General features: G+C 54.9%; 7 protein-coding genes across 7 annotated transcripts; 5 read left to right on the top strand and 2 right to left on the bottom strand.

Moving 5' to 3' along the window:
- Positions 1-974: 974 nt before the first annotated feature.
- Positions 975-2,918, top strand: BO72DRAFT_493222 (TCP11 family protein; the record flags this gene model as incomplete). The annotated part of the gene is made up of 2 exons (XM_040948359.1): positions 975-1,901; positions 1,980-2,918. The coding sequence occupies 2 exons, from the start codon at positions 975-977 to the stop codon at positions 2,916-2,918; spliced, it is 1,866 nt and encodes a 621-aa protein (XP_040804723.1).
- A 1,539-nt stretch (positions 2,919-4,457) lies between these two features.
- BO72DRAFT_445287 (uncharacterized protein) lies at positions 4,458-5,175 on the top strand. Its single transcript, XM_040944005.1, has one exon. It carries the CDS (start codon positions 4,860-4,862, stop codon positions 5,154-5,156), a length of 297 nt encoding a protein of 98 aa, XP_040804722.1. The 5' UTR covers positions 4,458-4,859; the 3' UTR covers positions 5,157-5,175.
- A 569-nt stretch (positions 5,176-5,744) lies between these two features.
- On the bottom strand, positions 5,745-7,057 carry BO72DRAFT_493220 (uncharacterized protein; the record flags this gene model as incomplete). Its single annotated transcript, XM_040948358.1, has 3 exons — positions 5,745-6,017; positions 6,071-6,295; positions 6,350-7,057. 3 exons carry the CDS (start codon positions 7,055-7,057, stop codon positions 5,745-5,747), a joined length of 1,206 nt encoding a protein of 401 aa, XP_040804721.1.
- A 2,451-nt stretch (positions 7,058-9,508) lies between these two features.
- Positions 9,509-10,988, top strand: BO72DRAFT_445285 (nicotinate-nicotinamide nucleotide adenylyltransferase). Its single transcript, XM_040944004.1, has one exon. It carries the CDS (start codon positions 9,858-9,860, stop codon positions 10,713-10,715), a length of 858 nt encoding a protein of 285 aa, XP_040804720.1. The 5' UTR covers positions 9,509-9,857; the 3' UTR covers positions 10,716-10,988.
- BO72DRAFT_445283 (uncharacterized protein) lies at positions 10,847-11,659 on the bottom strand. The gene is made up of 3 exons (XM_040944003.1): positions 11,625-11,659; positions 11,433-11,552; positions 10,847-11,335 (listed from the first exon to the last, which is right to left on the bottom strand). Exons 2-3 carry the CDS (start codon positions 11,500-11,502, stop codon positions 11,010-11,012), a joined length of 396 nt encoding a protein of 131 aa, XP_040804719.1. The 5' UTR covers positions 11,503-11,552; positions 11,625-11,659; the 3' UTR covers positions 10,847-11,009.
- Positions 11,660-11,898: 239 nt separating this feature from the next.
- Positions 11,899-13,695, top strand: BO72DRAFT_445282 (J domain-containing protein). Its single transcript, XM_040944002.1, has 3 exons — positions 11,899-12,401; positions 12,474-12,725; positions 12,783-13,695. The coding sequence occupies exons 1-3, from the start codon at positions 12,134-12,136 to the stop codon at positions 13,316-13,318; spliced, it is 1,056 nt and encodes a 351-aa protein (XP_040804718.1). The 5' UTR covers positions 11,899-12,133; the 3' UTR covers positions 13,319-13,695.
- Positions 13,696-13,814: 119 nt separating this feature from the next.
- On the top strand, positions 13,815-17,999 carry BO72DRAFT_397895 (ubiquitin-ubiquitin ligase UFD2). The gene is made up of 7 exons (XM_040942073.1): positions 13,815-14,130; positions 14,214-14,899; positions 14,959-15,169; positions 15,223-15,678; positions 15,739-17,323; positions 17,376-17,525; positions 17,584-17,999. The coding sequence occupies exons 1-7, from the start codon at positions 14,101-14,103 to the stop codon at positions 17,682-17,684; spliced, it is 3,219 nt and encodes a 1,072-aa protein (XP_040804717.1). The 5' UTR covers positions 13,815-14,100; the 3' UTR covers positions 17,685-17,999.
- The last annotated feature ends 123 nt before the right edge of the window (positions 18,000-18,122 follow it).

Below are 18,122 nucleotides of genomic sequence, written 5' to 3'. Positions count from 1 at the left end.
TGGTGTTTTTCCTTTATTTTTTTTTCTCTCCCCTTCTCCCCCTCTTAGTTGACACTGACCTTTTTCCCTCCCCTCCCCCTGTTTACGGTAGTGCAGGGTTACTCTTCGGAGTCTTCAACCGCTGGATCTACTGAAACCCGCATGCTTTGTTGCTGCCATTGGGGTGGGTTATCAGAAACATTGAATATCCCGGTCTCTTTGTTCCTCTGATCTCGTTGCTGTCGCCTTTCTTCCTGTCCGCATCTGTTTGCTCTTCCCCTTCGGCATTCCCTTCATGGTTGTCGCGTAGCCATTTGATTGACCTTGTTGTCTCCCTTTCTGCTTCAACATATACAGCTTCACATCTTGTGCTGGGTGTGACATTGGTGTCGTCTACTAAGACTTGAAGATCAAAAGGCTTGTCACGTCACAACAAACACCACAAGAGATCTATACGATATATAAAAAGGCAGAAAAAGGAAGGGGGCACATTTGCTACACAACAACTACAACTGGTCGACTTCCATATCGTCAGTCCACACCTACCACACTTCTTCCAACCAATCTTCAACTACAACCACCACCACCACAACAAACTTCCCGCTTAATGATCGACACCAGCGATCGACGTCGTTGACCAAGATCAGGTGCGCACTATTTTCCCCTCCCTCGCCTTGAAACCCTGTCGACCCCAGGCAAGGACTGACAGAAGGGTTGCTGGAAAGGGATCACAATCGAACCTTCCCCCCCCCCCACACCGTCGTTGTCGTGGTCTAGTATAGGGCTACGGTGCCTTGCGTCTATCACCAAGGAAATGCCCGTTTGTCCCACGATCTAGGTGCAGCCACATATCGTCAAATCTCCCACTTGGCACTTGGACCAGTTTACTACTCTCCTGCCACGCCTCAACCACCAACCTCCAGCCATCACCCTTTCCTCTCTCAACCCTACTACCTCACCATTATCTGCTCGGGCACTAGCGGGATCGGATGGAGATGGACCTTCAAAAAACGAAGGAGGCCCGCCGGGATACGCCGGGCAAGCAGGAGGAAAGCGCCGACTGTCCGTTGGAAGCCTATGGAGGAAGCGGCCATACGAAAGAGTCGCCCAAGAACGATTCGCTAGACCATCGCGATACGAACGAACGTCCTGATCCCGCGGACGCGCGCCAACAACGGCACCCGGGCAGTTCTACTTACTGCGAAGATGCTTCGCAGTCTCCGCCTGCAACAGCGCTCCTAGCGCCAGCCAGACCATCATCTTCATCGTCGAAGACCCTTGACATTCCGCCCGCGTTTGGGCTTCGTTCCGAGGAACATAGGCTGCTGCTGACCGCCAAGCGCTATCCCCCAGTAACGAAAAGCACGCTGAGTGAGCTGGATCTCCCATGCATCATGAGCAACATCAACCTGCGCATGGATGCGAACTTCGACCGGGACCTGCATTTCAAGCCCGACCTCGACGGGGAGAAAGGGAGGCGGAAGCGGAAAGAGGCGGCGGATTACTGGGAGGCCATGGCCGTGGAGATTTCGATCTACGCGTTCTACTCGTCGCCCGAAGCTGCCGGCCTAGCCGCGGATGCGCGGACTGACCAGCGACAGGCCTTCGAGCCCCGACTCCCTGCCATGTTCGACACCTTGCAGGATGTGTTGAAGACGTTGGTGCCCGAACGCGATCATCCGGGGGTGGTGCAGAACCTCGAGGTGCCGCTACTCATGCAGCAGATCCAAAAGGGGGTGCTGGATATGGTCCGGGTGGCCGCCTGGCTGGCAGGGCTGCTCAAGACGCATTGTGCCCCGATGCGGGATGAATGGGCGGATCGAATGGTGGAGCAGATCCGGTCCGGGTCGCAGTCGCAGAATCCGATGGAGATTGTCGGCGGCCTCCAGACGTTGTTCGCGATCCTGGAGGCCATGAAATTGGTAAGGCGTCGGTTCACGCGCAGGGTGGTTTTTGCCGCCGCGAAAGAGAGAAATGGGAACTGATTCTGCTTGCCTTAGGACGTTGCGAACCACCAGATCCGCGCCTTTCGGGTGCTGCTGATTGAGGACACTGTTCCGTTTCTGCAGGAGTATTTCCGGGGCAAGATTGAGAGGGATAACTTCCGGGTCGACTCGTCGCGACTTTGGTATCTGGAGACCCGGGAGCGGGAATTGCGACAGATGGACAAGGCCGCACAGACGGACGGATTCTGGCCGATCTCGGTGCTGTTTCAGGGAGTGTCCGACTTGTTACTCCAGTTTCACCCCCCGGACGCCTTTCCGGAAACCTTTGTGTTCGACTCGGACCGCTTGTGGCAGCTCCGGACCTGTCTTCAGAACCTGATCAACCTGGACATCTGCTGGTTCATCTTCGAGTCCTACATCCATACGCAGAAACGCTACCTGTCGGCCCCCGCCCAGACATACGCCACCTTCCGGTCACGCATTGGATCGTTGATGGAGGAGAACGAGGACTGCCTGCGGGGGTCGGTGCAGTGGGTGCAGAACGTGCGGTGCATCGGGCTGGAAATTGCTCGGTTCGCGTGTGCCGCCTGCTGCAGCGAGGGCAGCACGGTCTCGGACGAGGTGATCACGCAGATCGAAAGCGCGCTGGAGTGGCACCTGTCGAACGAATCGGGGCTGTTTCAGTACTTCCAGGCCTCGCTGCGCGAGAAGTTGCTGGCGGCGTCGTTCGCGGCGGCGAAGAAGTACCTGAACATGTCGCCGCTGGCGATCTGCGAGTCGCAGCGCAATTTCTCCCACACGGCGACCGCCATGCTGGGCCATCCCCAGCACTATGACGTCGAGCGCATCTCGATGCGGCTGGCGCATATGGGGGTGCTACACTGGCGGGTGTGGGCGCCGATTCTGTATGTGCGCGAGAGCGTGTCACCGACTGACGTGGCGATTATCCCGTCGAACGAGGGCTATGACGTGGCACGTTCCGCGACTCTATGATCACGCGGGCTGCCTCCAGATGGATTCTTTTCTAAAATATCTTTTCTTGTTTGTGACACACGGGTGGCGTTGGGTCAGTTTCATGCAGTTCTTCAGCGCGGATTGCATCGGTTTGTTCTGGTTCTGGCGTTTAACAGGGGTGAGACCGCGCATATATAATTTTGGCTCTCTTCTTTTTCTGATGTGAGGCGATGGCAGGGTGTTTGGTTCCAGGGTCGTTCCAGAAGGAATTTAGATATGATTGACTTGACTGGCATCTTGCATTTGGGCATTTTCAACACCTACGGGGCAATTACTCAAGCACCTACTAATAAGATCTTGACTTGACGGCTTGGATGGTGGGCATGCTGTCGAGGGTAAAATATGCATAATAGGATTTCTTCTGTTCATGTGGTGTTTAGCATCTCTTCCGACTTGCAGTCAGTACTATCTGTATACAGCACTGGCTATATTATGTCAGCCACCCCAGATCTTGGACCCACATCGAATTTCGAATTTCCCAGTATGGAAACCCGATCCATCCCCACTTGATACATAAATTTATACCTTTTACAAGAACTACACCCCTTGCCAAGTGCCTTTTCCAAAGTCACGAGCCAGCAAACCAGAATCCCCTCAACTACAACCAGCCAAGCCCATTTAGTCCCAATTTTACCTGCCAAAAATCTATGGACTAAATCCCGTCAATCTCTTCATCATCTCCAAATGCGCACCACCATCCCTCTCCTGCGATCCGCTCCCACCACTCCCACAACAACAATAACAACAACAACAACAACCATCCTCTCAGCCTACCTCCCCACCCTAAAAGCCACCCACCTCCAGCGCATCGCCCAGCGCACCGGGATCAAGTCCAGCGGCACGAAACCCGTGGTCATCCGCCGCCTGGAGACGGAACTTCCGCGAAGCGAGTACGCGTACCGTTCCCGCTGCCGGGATGCCGTCGATGGTGCCGAGCTAAGCCCCGAGCCAGCCCCGGGCACGACGGGCACGACGGGCACGACGGACACCATGAGCATCCTCAGCATCGACATGGGCATCCGCAACCTCGCCTTCGCGCATCTCCTCGTCGGCCTGCCGCCCTCTCCACCTCTTTCTTCTATTCCCATTCCCTCATCCCGAGAACCGAGGGAAGAGAGGCCCAGCATCACGCTAACCGCATGGCGCCGCCTCTCCCTCTTCGACTCCGACTTCGACTCCGACATCTTCCCGCCCACCACTACCCTCAACCACCCACCCGCAGACGCAGACGCAGACGCAGACGTAGACCCCGCCCCCGAACCGGAGGAGTATTCCCCCCCCCTCTACGCCGCGAAAGCGTATACCCTGCTCACCACCCTGCTGGAGCGGTACCGCCCCACCCACGTGCTGATCGAGCGCCAGCGGTTCCGGTCCGGGGGGTCGGCGGCCGTCCAGGAGTGGACGATTCGCGTCGGCGTGTTGGAGGCGGTGTTGTATGCTGTTTTGGAGGTGTTGAGGCGCGAGAGGGGGGGTCTGAGGGAGAGGGGGAGGCGGGTGGTGCCGCGGGCTTGGGGCGTGGAGCCGGCGCGGGTGAGTCGGTTTTGGGCTGCGAGGGTTGCTTCGGGGCTTGGAGTTGGGGATGCTGGAGTTGGGGATGGACTTGGGAAGGGAGGGGGTTTACTTGGTGGTGCGTTGCTGGTTTCTGGTGGTGGTGATGTTGGGTCTGGGTCTGGGTCTGGGTCTGGGTTATCAGGGGTGGAGGGAGAGGTAAATGTCACTGAAAATCGAAACGGGGAGCGTAAGAATAGTAGGAGGCGGGTGCAGGAGCAGCAGCAGGAGCAGCAGGAGCAGCAGGAGCAGCAGGAGGAGCAGGAGCTGACTCAAGCTGAGGACGGAACTGCTACAGCTACAGCTACAGCTACAGCTACAGGGCGTACACGCAAGAAGAAAAAGAGCGCGCGAGAGGTCAAGAAGATGAAGATGGATCTGGTGGGGCATTGGCTGCAGAATGCTACCACCACCACCACCACCACCCACCGTCCCGGCACTCTGGCCGTGGCCGACGACCACGAGTTACAGCGGTGGGTGCAGGCGTATCGCTTCAAATGGCAACCCCCCAAACACACGGGCACCCGGACTGGCGCCCACGCCAACTTGCCGGATATCGGCAAGCTGGACGATCTGGCGGACTGTTTGGTGCAGGGGGTCACTTGGCTGGAGTGGCAGCAGATGCGCCACCGTCTCATGGCTAATCCTTCTCTGTTGGATAAGATCTAGCTTAGCTGGTCACGGTTCGGGTATGTATGCACTGTATGAAAAAGTAGATGTATTATAGTAGACCTACAATACTAGTTATAGTCTCGTGCTACTCCACACTAGATCTACACATACCCGTATCTCAAACTTAATTCATTTCGTGTCTAATATCCGCTGTCATAAGCAAGATCGTCATCGGATGGTCGTAAACCCCACTTAGGATCTATTCTTCACATAGATACAAATGTGCCCGAGAGCGAACACATGCCTAACATTCTCGTCCGCTCCAGCTAGGGACCCCCCCAGCCCGGCCCGTCACCATACAAAAGTCCATGTCCCATGAGAGGTTCTCACAGAGAAACTAAATGAAGAAACAGCTTCGTTGGATAACGGGTAGGCCCGGGACGGATGCCACAAAGATGGAACAACCTGAGTACCTAGCCGGATGGACGAGAATGGAAGATAGACTAGGTGGAGAAAGAAGAAGAAAAATTGTCAAGTTTGTACCAGAAACATAAATATCGAAATCCTCTCATAGGTACAAGGCCAGCGCAAGCTTTACGCCACGGGTTCAATTCTCAGTACAGTCGAACGCGCCAGGCTAAGCCCTTAGTAGACGCGGCGGAAGTGCGAGGGGAAAGCCGCGCGGCTGCTGGTCTGGAAGCCAGTGGGACGGGCAGCACCGCTAGGGTAGGGGAAGGTGCCGTTGCTGTGGCCGAAGGGAGGACGGGGGGTGGGGACCACGGTGGCAGTGCTGGTGGCAGCGGCCTCGGTGGTCGAGGCGCTGGAGGTGGTGTCCTCGGCGCTGGTGGTGGGCTCGGCAACCTCGACGTTGGTGTCGGGGGTGGCGGTGATAGCAGCGGCAGTGGTAGGGGCGACAGTCTGCAACTTATGATCAGCATCGACATCATCAACTTTCACACAGCCCAACTTACCACAGTGACAGTGTCGTGGACAGTGACAGTGACAGGAGCGCAGCTGTCGCTGGAGCCGGAGCTGGCGGAGCCGGAGGAGCTGCCGGAGGTGGCGGCAGAGCCAGCGGCACCAGTGGACGAGGGGACAGCCAGGAGGGTGTAGGTGGCAAAGGCGGTCGAGGTCGAAGTGAGGGTAGTGTCCTGAGCACCGGCGCTGGCAGTGCTGGAGCTGTGGGCCCCAGGGGTCTATATCAATGGGTCAGTAGGATTCACAGGCGGCCGATAACACAGCAAACGTACCACATAGACGGTCTGGACGTCAGTCACGGTGCGGTGAACAGTAGTGGTCACCACGGTCTTGGAGGCACCGGCACCCAGAGTGTAGGTGAGAGTGACATCCTTGGTGGAGGTCTGGGTCTCGTACTCGGTGGAGACGGACTCAGCACCCGAGGCAGCGCCAGATCCAGAGCCGGAGCCAGCAGCAGAGCTGGTAGCTCCCGCGGACTGGGTGACGCCGGTGCCGAGAGGGCCGGGGGCGGAGGTGATGGCCGAAGAGTAAGGGAAAGGAGGCACGGGGGCCGAGGAGTGAGCACCGGGCACCACGGAGGAGGGACCAACGGGGACCACGGGCACGGAGGAGGGGCCAACAGGCACAACCGGGACAGAGGAAGGAGCCGAAGGCACAACAACCGTCACGGACGAGGAGCCCACCGAGGCAACAGGAGCCACAGCCTCGGAAGAGGGCGCAGCGGGGACGGGAGCAGCAGAGGTGGTGCCCTGAGGAGCGACAGCCAGGCTAGTAGTGGCAGCAACGGCGGTGGAGGCCGAGCTGGTCGCAACAACGGGCTGGGGAGGCTGGACAGTCGTGGTGGGGAGAGTGACGGGGATCGCAACCGAGCTGGAGGCGGCATCGCGGCCGTGGAAGTGCAGGTTGTGGTGGATGTTGGCCTCGCCAACGGCGGCGAGAGCACCCAGAAGGGCAACCGAGACCTTGGTAGTGAGCTGCATGGTGGGTGATTTGTGGTTTAAAGGGTGGTGATGTGTGATGTAGGTGGTGGTGGTGGTGCTTTTGTTGAGGTAGAGACTGCGGGGTGTTGTTGGTCAACGAATGTGAGCTGCGAAATCTATTCGCAACAAATTGGATAAAGAATGACTGGGTTCGAAAGAACGAAGCAACGTCTCTAGCACAGAGAACAGTTGAGAGAGAAAGTAGCAGTCTGACGGAATCAATCCGAGAATTTGGGGAAAAGAGAGTCGTTAAAAAGAAGAGAATGGAGACAGTTAGAGAAAGAGAGACTAGACTAAGAAAGAGAAGAGGAAGAGGGGGAGGAGAAGAAAGGAAAGGAAAGGAGACACTAATTCCATCTAATATCTTTTTTTCTCATTTGATTAACCCACCCGGAGAGTCACGATACACATGAGTTACCAGGCACCGTACCAAGTGAGGGTGAGTTCGGTGAATTAATGCAAGGCCATCTGTAACGTACGGTTGCATCAGCCGATCTTCTGCCTCGTGCACTCAAGCATTAGAGACGATTAGGGAGCTTAGCCTGTCTCATCTCAGGCCGAACAGGCAGAAAAACCGGGCCGTTGGCAGAAATGGTGATGGGAGATGATATGAATTAATTTCCTGGGACTCCACCGAGTGGGTCTCTGGCGCAGGCACCATCCGTGGATTGGAGGTTCAAAGGAAGCAGAGATGATGGCCCCCGTTTCATCCCGTGAATGCACGACGTTTACTGGCTGTTCTGCCCCTGGCTTTAATCTCGTGTGGGCCGTTTCCCCCGACCAATCGACCGCACGGGGTGCCGTGTTTTTCTTTTTTCCCTCCGTCTACTTGGACTCTTGGAGTGTCCCACTGCGTGCCCCGGGCTGTACTCCGTATACAGTACTCTACAGTACTCTACAGCACTCTAAAGCACTCTACAGGCACAATCGAAACAAGCAATAGCCAGGAAGGCACCCTGCAGAAATCTTGTACATCTAATCGAGGGGCCAGAATTGCCAGGTGTCTGTGTGAGGGCGCACCAGCACGTCACACATCCGCCTGATGAGCGATGAGCAATCAGCAATGAGCATCCATAAGTCACGGTCAACAGCTCAATCAGTGCTCAACTCTAAATTGCCAGCTTTCGGAAATGAGCACCAATTTCCATCCTGTACCTTGTCACTGCACCCACGGTACCATACCAACAGAACAATCAATAGTCAAAAGTCAAGACCGACTATCGATCAGCTACCTCCCACCCATTCTGCCAAGCTCTATCTCACGTATGGGTCCACGCAGTCTGCGTAGCAGTGACGAGGCATTGGGTGAAAAGCGGGGGATTAAGAGCACGGTGAGATACACTCCTAGAGTCTTTAGGGGGGAAATAGGGGGATTAGACACCGTATCGACAGTATCTCGGAGTCATTGTACAGCACTTGGTCCAAGCGTGGGCCATTCGCTACGTGGTGGCGGCCATCGCGAATGGTCAAGCTCGGCGCCAACCGGGCCCGCTGGGTCGCCCGACTATGCGAAAACTTTCTCTAAGCGATTGGGACCGGTGCAGTAGGCCTAAGCGAACAAGGCCACCATAAACAGGAAAGGCAATGGCTCAAAGAGGACAACAACAGCAGCAGCAGCAGCAGCACGTATGACAATGACTCGGTGGCTGCCTGCCAGAGGCCGTTGGCATCAATGACAGTGTTGATCCGGAGGTTATCACCAGCAGAAGAGATCATTCGAGGATGATCATAAGAGAAGTGGAGCCCGGTCAAAGTGACCGGGAGTCTAGAGTCTAGACACTATCCCACAGATTGCACTCATCTTAGATTAAATATGAGCAATAACCGCCCTCCTGCACACCAATTTAATGGTTGCTGGATCACTGTGACATGAAATGGTCAAGCAGATATCTCTGGACCCCTCCCCGGGTGTTCACCAGAAATCCAGGGTCATCGACTGCCGCGGATGTTTCAAACCAGAAGAGCTAAGATACTCGGTTGCCTGAAGTTTTGGTGGTTGATCCGAGAAACCGAACAGTGAAGTAGTTAACTACTGTACTAAACACTGACTAAGGGATGATCGCCATCGCGGCTACACTCGCAACAGACCGCTAGGAGGAAAATTTCGAAGCCCCGAATTCTAGCCCTTCGGATAAAAAATCATTCTGGCTTCATTGCTCGCTCACCGGCCAACACGGCTGATGGATCGAGATGCATGAGCATCGAGATGACTGTGATTGGGATCAGCCCGCGCATTAATCTAGACGGAACACGGTGACCGTCCAGCCCGGCTCACTGGCCTTCCAGCGTCATCCATCGGCCCTGGTGAGATAAGAGTAGGACATGTATTTAATATCGGCTTTGCCGCCACTCAGCCGTGTTGGGTGGGTTGAGGGTTGGACAATCTCCCTCCCGATGAGTAATGGAGGGAACAGTCAGTGTTGTGTTGTTCTCCGTGCGTAGGACGAGTAGTACGAGTAAGTTAGAGCGCAAGTCTTCAAGTTGCTCTGCAGCCACCCGTCGGAAAGACAAACGAGAGGGAAAGAAAGGGTCCGATGGTTGACTGTCGATCCGCTTCTTTTCCTTCCATGGATTTCGGGCAATTCTTCCCGTTTGTCCCACTCTGGGCGGTCGGCCATTTTTGCCGTGGTTTTCGGTTCGGTTGCGGCTCTGACGCTGCAAGCTGGAATGTTTCGAACTGCCGTGAACTTACCTGCTTTTCTGCCCCTCATTGTTGTTCTTGTTGTTGTGTGTTCTTCTTCGTGCATGAAAGCATCTCCAAGAATAGCCACTGGGTCAAACATCGTCTAACGGATCGACTATGGAAAGACCCCCCTTCCAGTCCCTGCAGGCACATTATGCTTCCCGCTTAAAACAGTTCCAAACATCAGATCGGAACTTTGAAGTTCTGGCCTCCGTCTCACCCGACGACCATGACCCTGCTTCCAGTCCCGACGTCTTGTACGTGCTTGACTCCTCTTTCAATCCACCGACGCTCGCACACCGTCGGATTGCCTGCTCGGCTCTTTTAGAGGACACCAGCTGCGCTCCGCGGCTCCTCTTGCTATTGGCGACGCAGAATGCGGACAAACCATCTAAACCCGCTTCTTTCGAGAACCGCCTAACCATGATGGACTTGTTCGCTCGCGACCTTCTTTCGCATTTACCGTCTGCAAGTCCTCCAGGCACTCGCCAGATCCTTCCAGTAATAGACATTGCCGTCACAAAAAAGCCATACTTTGTGGATAAGGCGGCGGAAATAGAGCGGGCGGGGGTATACCCCCACTCGCTGGAACAAGTCCATCTTACGGGCTACGATACCTTGATTCGCATCTTCGATCCCAAGTACTATCCTCCAGAGCACACCCTGCAGTCGCTGGAGCCCTTCCTGTCCCAGCATCGGTTACGGGTGACCTTGCGCCCTGATAGCAGCTGGGGCAGTCGGGACGAGCAGGAGGCCTTTCTGCGGGACTTAGCGGAGGGAAGGAAAGATGACATAGGCGGTAAGCGGGAATGGGCCCAGCGAATCCAGCTGGTGGAGGGACGGAAACCGGGGGCACCATCGGTGAGCTCAACCAGGGCCCGAGAAGCAGTCGCCGCAAACCCCCAGGATCTGGACTGGCTGGTCCCGTCGAGCATTCAGGAGATGATTCTGTCTGAACGACTCTACGCGAACTAATCGACAGCGGCCTGGCCGGTCAAGCGCATACCCGCTGCCTCGCGCGATTGCGGTCCGTCAGTCGCAACCACTGTAAATCTTTTTTCATACTACGTATACACATAGACAGCGCATTTCAACATTCTGCATGCCAGAAACCAATTTGCTTTTTAGCTCAGCGACGACCATAACACCATGCCCAAAGCGACGCCCTCATCCGTGTGTTTGGCGGACATTATCGTACATACATAAATCTTCGATGGATCTTCAGGCCCTGCAGAATGGGCCCAATCTATACAGTTATACCCATACCGTCTATTCTTCGTCTTCTTCCCGCTTGCCCAGGGTGTAGGCAAGTCCCCCACTCACCATGTTAACCAAGCAAAGACCCATGGTCACGCCGCGCACAATGCCCCGAGCGCCCCATTTCTTCATGAACGGCTGCTTGCGCCGCCCCGCAAGCAGGAGGTAGAGCCCAGACCAGGCGGCGCTGATCCCCGCAGTGTCGGTTTTGAATCCTTGAAGGTTGGCATAGCTCGAGAAGAGAAGGAGAGGAGGGAATAGCATGGGCAGTGGTTGGAATGGGCGCATGTGCTGTGCGGTGATAAGAGAGGCCAGTAGAGTAGGCGGAAAGGCGTTCTCTACATGAAAGTAAGAGCGCGTCAGCTTGCAAGCACCAACAGGAGTGATATCCATGGTCTTGCGAAGATAGCCCAGGCTGTTTTGGTCAGTACTTACCGCCCCATGCTCTAGCTGTCTGGACCAGAGACTTCTCCGTCTGCTCTACTGCGGAGTCCGAACCAGCCATGATTGTGTCAGTGGTGTTTAATCGTGATTCAGATGAGTGGTGAAGCCTATCTTAAACAACAATTAGCCACGGAGAAGAGACGGCGCAACTATGGAAGAGCGACGGGGGTGCGCTGAACGCACCGGTAACAAGTACAGTGATAATGCGGAGGTGGTGGTAGCAGATGTGAGGAGGGATGACGATCCGCGGCAACGAGCACAAGACAGTCTTTCCTGACTAACACTGCAAGCCACTGTCAACGCTTACCCGGGGCTTAGCGTCAACATTTGAACCTCCAGAACTCACCACGTTTATCAGTCACAGTTGTTGTTGTTTTTTGTTAAATCTTAGACCCCAACTGGCACGCCGCAACTGAACCAGCTGGCTATCTTTCTTGTCCTTGTGCCTAAGCTGTATCTGCAGCCCTTATTCGATTTACAACAAAACGCCCCCCTCTCTTGTCTTTTTTCGGTCGTCCGCTTCGGCTGCCAGGCCCACCACTCTCCCTCTTCCGAAGATCCACGCCTCGACGTACACTCACTGCGCCCAAGAAACAAACAAAACACAAAGCGACGAGCAGCGCATTGCTGCCACTGAGTGAGACTCGAGTCTTCCTGGGGGCGATCGCCGTTTTTCAAAACCTGCTGCTGCGATGCCATCCGCCACCGCATCTGGGGTAGACAATGGGGGTGCTGCGAAATCTCGCGAACACAACCAGGGCAACCAGGACCGCAAGTACACCCCGGAGCAGAAGGCGGCCGTCCTGAGGATTCGGAAATGCTCAACCACGGCGTTCTACGAGATCCTGGCGGTGGAAAAGACCGCCACCGATGGCGAGATTAAGAAGGCGTATCGCAAATTGAGTCTATTGACGCATCCCGATAAGAATGGCTATGAAGGAGCGGATGAGGCTTTCAAATGTCGGTTTGGTTGTCTTCTTCCCTTTTCGGGTGTGTTCAACGTAAAACTAACCACCCCAATTGGGGCTGTAGTGGTATCTCGGGCTTTCCAAGTCCTGTCCGATGCGGAAAAGAAAGCCAAGTACGATAAATTCGGAGGGGATCCGGATAGCAGGTTTACTCCCAGCGCGGGACCTTCGGGTGCTTCGCCCTTCAGTGGATTCGGCGGTGGATTCCCACGGTCAGGCGGCGGCGGTGGTCCGATGTTCGAGGAGGAGATCTCGCCCGAGGAACTCTTCCAGCGGTTCTTCAGCGGTGGCTTTGGCCCTATGGGAGGGGGTTTCGGTGGGACACATCTGTTCAGTGTCTGGGTGCAAGCGACGGCTAACTCGTGATATGCAGGCGGTCCCCAATTTGTCTTCAACATGGGGGGTGGTCCCGGGTTCCGGGTACATCAGTTTGGAGGCCAGCGGCCTCGGAGAAGACCCCGCGAGGCCAATGGCCAGTCTGAGCCGGCGCCATCACTCTGGTCGACCTTCCAGCAGCTTCTCCCTCTCATTCTCCTCTTCGTCCTTCCCTGGATCTCTTCTCGGTTCTCTGGCACCCCTACTCCGTCCGGTCCCTCGTACAGGTTCGACGCCGCGGTGTCTCCCCACACGCTGCATCGCACGACGCCTAAGCTGAATATCGATTACTTCGTCAACCCGCGAGATGTGGATGACTATAGCGCCCGCAAATTCCGCCAGCTGGACCAACGGGTGGAAGTGGACTACGTGACGAAACTGCGGTATGAATGTGATAGCGAGATCCACACGCGGGATCGCATGATCCAGGACGCTCAAGGGTGGTTTTTCCCGGACGTAGAGAAGATCAAAGAGGCCCGGTCGATGGAGCTGAAGAGCTGCAAGCGACTTGATTCGCTGAAGGGAAGATACTGATCTGTGGCTCTCATGGCTGCTACACTTGTTCCTATTCGTTCTTGGGCGCGGTTGGCTTCGCATCCGTTGTTTACTAATATCCCATGCAATTGTCCCATGCTATTGGGCTCTACCACGATCAAGCCTTTTTTTTCTTTTCGAGCTTAGATGTCTATATGTTCTCACGGTTTGTTGATGGCGTTCTATGGGCAAACAATGACTTCTTTTGTTGCGTTGGGTTCGGAATCAGTGTTTTGACTATTATTGTCGTGAGTGATTGTTATAAGAGTGGATTCTCTCATCACCTGACTTATCAACCATAAGATGTACGCTAAGATGCACACTTCAACACTGACCAGTATTGAATTATTGTGCAATGGATGGGTTCATGATGGAGGATAGATCATTGATGGCGGTGATGAGCCGGACCCGATTGGGGCAAGTGTGTTGTGCCCTGAGCGGGGAGGGAAGATCAAATCCATCCAACCAGCTTAGTTAATAATCACTGGTTAACAATCGACCATGACAGAAAGTCCGACTTAACGACGACGACGACCGCGCATGCAGAAGTGACATCGACATCCTCCACCCCCAACTTCCGCGTTGTCCTTGTCCTCGGTTTACCCCATCATCAGCCCCTCCTGAGGACTTGTCACATCTCGGTTGCTGGTTTTTCTCTCTTCTTTCCTCCCCCCACAGTTCCTTCGTTCCATCAAACTCAGCCAAGCACTTTGCAGAAAACCGTGACCCGCTGACCGAGGAAGGTTTTCTGCTGCGGGCTGCCCCGATCAGCATCAGTAGAGATGTCCGATAGCCAGTCTGAAGCGGACAAGGTTCGTTTACTCATCTTTTTTTTTCAAATTCATTCAAGGCCCAATATCGAATCTAAGTTTCCTCTGACCCCTGTTACCTACAGATCCGCAGCAAGCGCTTGGCAAAGCTAGGAAATCCCACTCCCTCGTCGCCCGTCGACGGCGCTGCGTCGAGCCAGCCCGCATCGCCCTCGCAGCCCTCGCCTGCATCCCGATTCCCAGAGAGACCCCAGTCACAACCACGATCCAACCTGAGCAGCGCCGCTCCTTCACGGGCCTCGTCCCCGCAACCACAGACCGTGCAATCGGAATGGAAGCGGATCAAGATTCAACCCCCCACGGCCGCCAGCGCAGCGCCAGACCGATCGCAAACCGTTACCCCAGTCTCCGGCACTCCCCCTCCACCGAGAGCTGACGAGAGTATCGAGTCCTTTGCCGATCGGACCCTCAGCGCGGCCTTCAAACTGACCTTGAACGAGGCTCGTCAGAAGGATATTCACGGGCAGCGGTTAACCTACTTGCCCGGACTGCGGGGTGAGCTGGAGGAGCAAGGCCGTGAGGTCCGCATCGAGCTGTCGGTGCTGGACCAGGCCCTCCTGGAGGCAGCTTCGAATGCTCCCCAGCAGAAGCCGTTGGATTACCTGCTTCCATGCTGGAGGCGGATATCCCGGTTGCACAAAGGGTTCCGTCGGCCTCGCGACGATGACCCGAAATACAGCGTCATCTGTGAAGCCCGCCGCATGTGCATGAGCTACTGCATCTTTGCTATCACCATGCCGGAAATGTTCGGGTAGGTTTGACTCGCCTTTTGGCACGATTAGCAGCTGACACATTCTGCCCCCCCTAAAGGCTCGAGTCGTCTGAAAAGTCGGCCCTCAAACCCTATCTCCTCCTGGACCCGGAGGATGACAAAGGTGTGGATTTTGAGTTCATCGGCGAGGCTGTGGGCAGGTTCAATGAGGATGAAAGCATCAAGCCGGCCTTCATTACTGCTGTGGAGGAAATGAGCCAGGAGCTTGCGGGCCTGACCATCAACGATGATTACAAGCCCTATCTCACAGTATGTTGATCTCTTCTCTTCACCGTGGGCGCGTCTCATCAACCTGTTTGCAGGCTTTGCGGAACCTTGTCCACAATGCAGCCATCGCGGCTGCCATTACTGAGTCATCCATGTTCAACGAGTCTCGGGATCCAGCTCAGTTCGAAAAAAAGACGCTGCTTGGCCCGTGGTTCAGTCTGTCCCCGCTTCAGAGCAGTGTGACCATGACATACTTCTCGAGCCCCAAGACTAGAGATCAATCATACATCCTGAACGCACAGCGGTCTATCCGCATGATGCAGCATATGATTAGCTCGGATCTGCTTGATGTGCTTAACCACATGATCCGGGCCTCCAAGGATGCCAGGGATCGGGTGCTAGACTGGTTCGCAGCCTCCCTGAACATCAACCACAAGCGACGGGCTATGCAAGTGGATCCTACTACTGTGTCGTCGGATGGCTTCATGTTCAACATCACAACTTGCCTGGACCAGCTCTGCGAGCCGTTCATGGATGCAAGCTTCACCAAGGTATGAGAGTCAGTCAATTAGTTAGGTGCTTTGCGGGTCTGACTCAATTTGTCGTTGCAGATCGACAGGGTCGATGCAAACTATCTACACCGCAAGCCTCGGGTAGATATGAAGGACGAAACCAAAGTCAATGCTGATCAGCATGCCTCGGATGCTTTCTATGCCAAGTCCGCAGAAGGAACGTCCAATTTTATCACGGAGATTTTCTTCCTGACGGTGGCTGCCCATCACTACGGTAGTGAGTCTCTGACTTCCAAGCTCGAGCAGCTCGAGAAAGACCTGCGGCACATGGAGTCCACCATCAACAAGTTCGAGCTGGAGCGGCATCGGTGGTTGAACAATCCAGTGCAGCTCAGAGTATTCGAGCAGGCCCTCAAGAAATACAAGGACAAGCTGGACCTGGGTCTGGCCCTGAAATACAGCTTGCAGGGCGTCTTGTTTGATGATCAATGGCAGGCGCGGTCCATGCTCTTCATGCGATATGTGGTGGTCTGGGTACTGCGGGTTGTATCCGGCACTAACTTTCCCAAGGAGCCGCTCAAGCTTCCCTTGCCTGAGCAGCAACCAGAGGTGTTCCAGTGCCTGCCCGAATACTTCATCGATGATATTGTCAGCAACTTCAAGTTCATTATGTGGGCTATGCCTCAAATCATTACTGCCACTCAAGGAGACGAGCTGGTTATGCTTTGCATTACCTTCCTAGAGAGCTCGAGCTACATCAAGAACCCCTATCTCAAAGCAGGTCTTGTCTCCATCCTGTTCCGAGGAACCTGGCCTCGCCCTGGAGGCGGTCGGGGTGTCCTCGTGGACTTGCTCAACTCCATGCCTTTCGCCAACCAGCATCTACTGCATGCCCTGATGAAGTTCTATATCGAGGCTGAGCACACCGGTACACATACCCAGTTTTTCGATAAGTTTAATATCCGTTACGAGATTTTCCAGATCATCCAATGCATCTGGCCCAATACCCATTACCGCAACAAGCTTTACAACCAGTCCAAGCAGAACCTGGATTTCTTCGTGCGCTTCGTCAATCTTCTGCTCAATGACGTGACCTATGTGCTCGATGAGTCCTTTGGGGCCTTCATCACGATTCACAAGACGCAAACGGAACTGCGCAATGCAGCAGCGATGGAGTCCACCGTACGCCAAGAAAAGGAGGAGCAGCTGGCGGCCGCGCAGCGCAATGCCAAGTCCTATATGCAGTTGACGAATGAGACTGTTTCCATGCTCAAGTTGTTCACCGATGCACTGGCCGATTCTTTCACGATGCCTGAAATTGTGCAGCGATTGGCAGATATGCTCGACTACAACCTGGACGCCATGGTCGGGCCCAAGAGTGCCACTCTGCGGGTGGATAACTTGCAGGAATATGGCTTCAACCCTCGGGCATTGCTGAGCGAGATCGTTGATGTCTATCTGAATCTGACGGGCAAAGAGAGCTTCATTGTGGCTGTGGCACGTGATGGGCGATCCTACAAGCCTGCCAATTTCGAAAAGGCCGCCGAGATTCTGCGGAAATGGTCCCTCAAGTCGCCCGAGGAGCTCAAGCGGTGGGAGCAGTTCCAGCACAAGGTAAAGGCGGCTAAAGAAGAAGACGAGCAGGCGGAAGAAGACCTCGGGGAGGTTCCTGATGACTTCCTGGGTATGATTACACTTCTGGCATCCACTCCAACGGCACTAATGCAGCTTTGTAGATCCTCTTATGTACACTCTGATGGAAGACCCCGTGATCCTGCCTGGGTCCAGGGTGTCTATTGACCGCTCTACCATTCGCTCGCACCTTCTCAGTGATCCCCACGACCCCTTCAACCGAGCTCCGTTGAAAATGGAGGATGTCACACCCGGTGAGTATTCTGGTTGTTGACGATATCCCAAAGGTTCAAGGCTGACCGTTCATCCTAGATACGGAACTCAAGGCCAAGATCGAAGCCTTCAAGGCCGAACGGATGGCGGCGCGCAGGCAGGCTAAGGTGTCCGATCCGATGGACACGACTACTGGTTGATTGCGAGTCAAAAGCAACGGCTTCTATGCAGAGGGCATTTCCGCCGCCCCAGGGCTTATTCCAATTAGCGCTTTTGACCATGAGATGGATTGAGGTCGTCGTTTTCTTTGTTACCTTTACTGAGAAGGGTTGGAGTTTTCTCTTGCGTTGGATTATCATCATAGAATAGCCGAGTCGGGGGCGGATTCTACAGTACATCGCTACCCGATCAGGGCACCATGGTCTGCATTGCCGGACGGTTTGAACCCAGTGATGTGTTACGGTTTTGGAATCTAAGCATGAATGGTAGGCGCAATGGACGGTGATTTATATCAGTATGGGTTCCAGTCAACGTATTCGTATTCGAGGAGATAAGCTGTGGCCTGCTTGATTGCAGATCTCCTTTAGTCAGATCTTAGTCATTCACATGATCGAAGGATCACTTGAGTTCATGTGAAC

Source organism: Aspergillus fijiensis, assembly GCF_003184825.1.
Source record: "Aspergillus fijiensis CBS 313.89 unplaced genomic scaffold BO72scaffold_8, whole genome shotgun sequence".
Classification (NCBI taxonomy): domain Eukaryota; kingdom Fungi; phylum Ascomycota; class Eurotiomycetes; order Eurotiales; family Aspergillaceae; genus Aspergillus; species Aspergillus fijiensis.
Note: the sequence above shows the minus strand (reverse complement) of the source record. Positions and strands in the feature narration are given on the sequence as shown.

Coding starts and splice junctions, on each gene's coding strand:
- BO72DRAFT_445283 (XM_040944003.1), bottom strand. CDS start 11,502: ATGGCTGGTTCGGACTCCGCAGTAGAGCAGACGGAGAAGTCTCTGGTC. Junction 11,336..11,432: donor GACAGCTAGAGCATGGGGCG/GTAAGTACTGAC, acceptor ACTTTCATGTAG/AGAACGCCTTTCCGCCTACT.
- BO72DRAFT_445282 (XM_040944002.1), top strand. CDS start 12,134: ATGCCATCCGCCACCGCATCTGGGGTAGACAATGGGGGTGCTGCGAAA. Junction 12,402..12,473: donor AGCGGATGAGGCTTTCAAAT/GTCGGTTTGGTT, acceptor TTGGGGCTGTAG/TGGTATCTCGGGCTTTCCAA. Junction 12,726..12,782: donor CCCTATGGGAGGGGGTTTCG/GTGGGACACATC, acceptor CGTGATATGCAG/GCGGTCCCCAATTTGTCTTC.
- BO72DRAFT_445287 (XM_040944005.1), top strand. CDS start 4,860: ATGGATCTGGTGGGGCATTGGCTGCAGAATGCTACCACCACCACCACC.
- BO72DRAFT_445285 (XM_040944004.1), top strand. CDS start 9,858: ATGGAAAGACCCCCCTTCCAGTCCCTGCAGGCACATTATGCTTCCCGC.
- BO72DRAFT_397895 (XM_040942073.1), top strand. CDS start 14,101: ATGTCCGATAGCCAGTCTGAAGCGGACAAG. Junction 14,131..14,213: donor GCCAGTCTGAAGCGGACAAG/GTTCGTTTACTC, acceptor TGTTACCTACAG/ATCCGCAGCAAGCGCTTGGC. Junction 15,679..15,738: donor TGGATGCAAGCTTCACCAAG/GTATGAGAGTCA, acceptor TTGTCGTTGCAG/ATCGACAGGGTCGATGCAAA.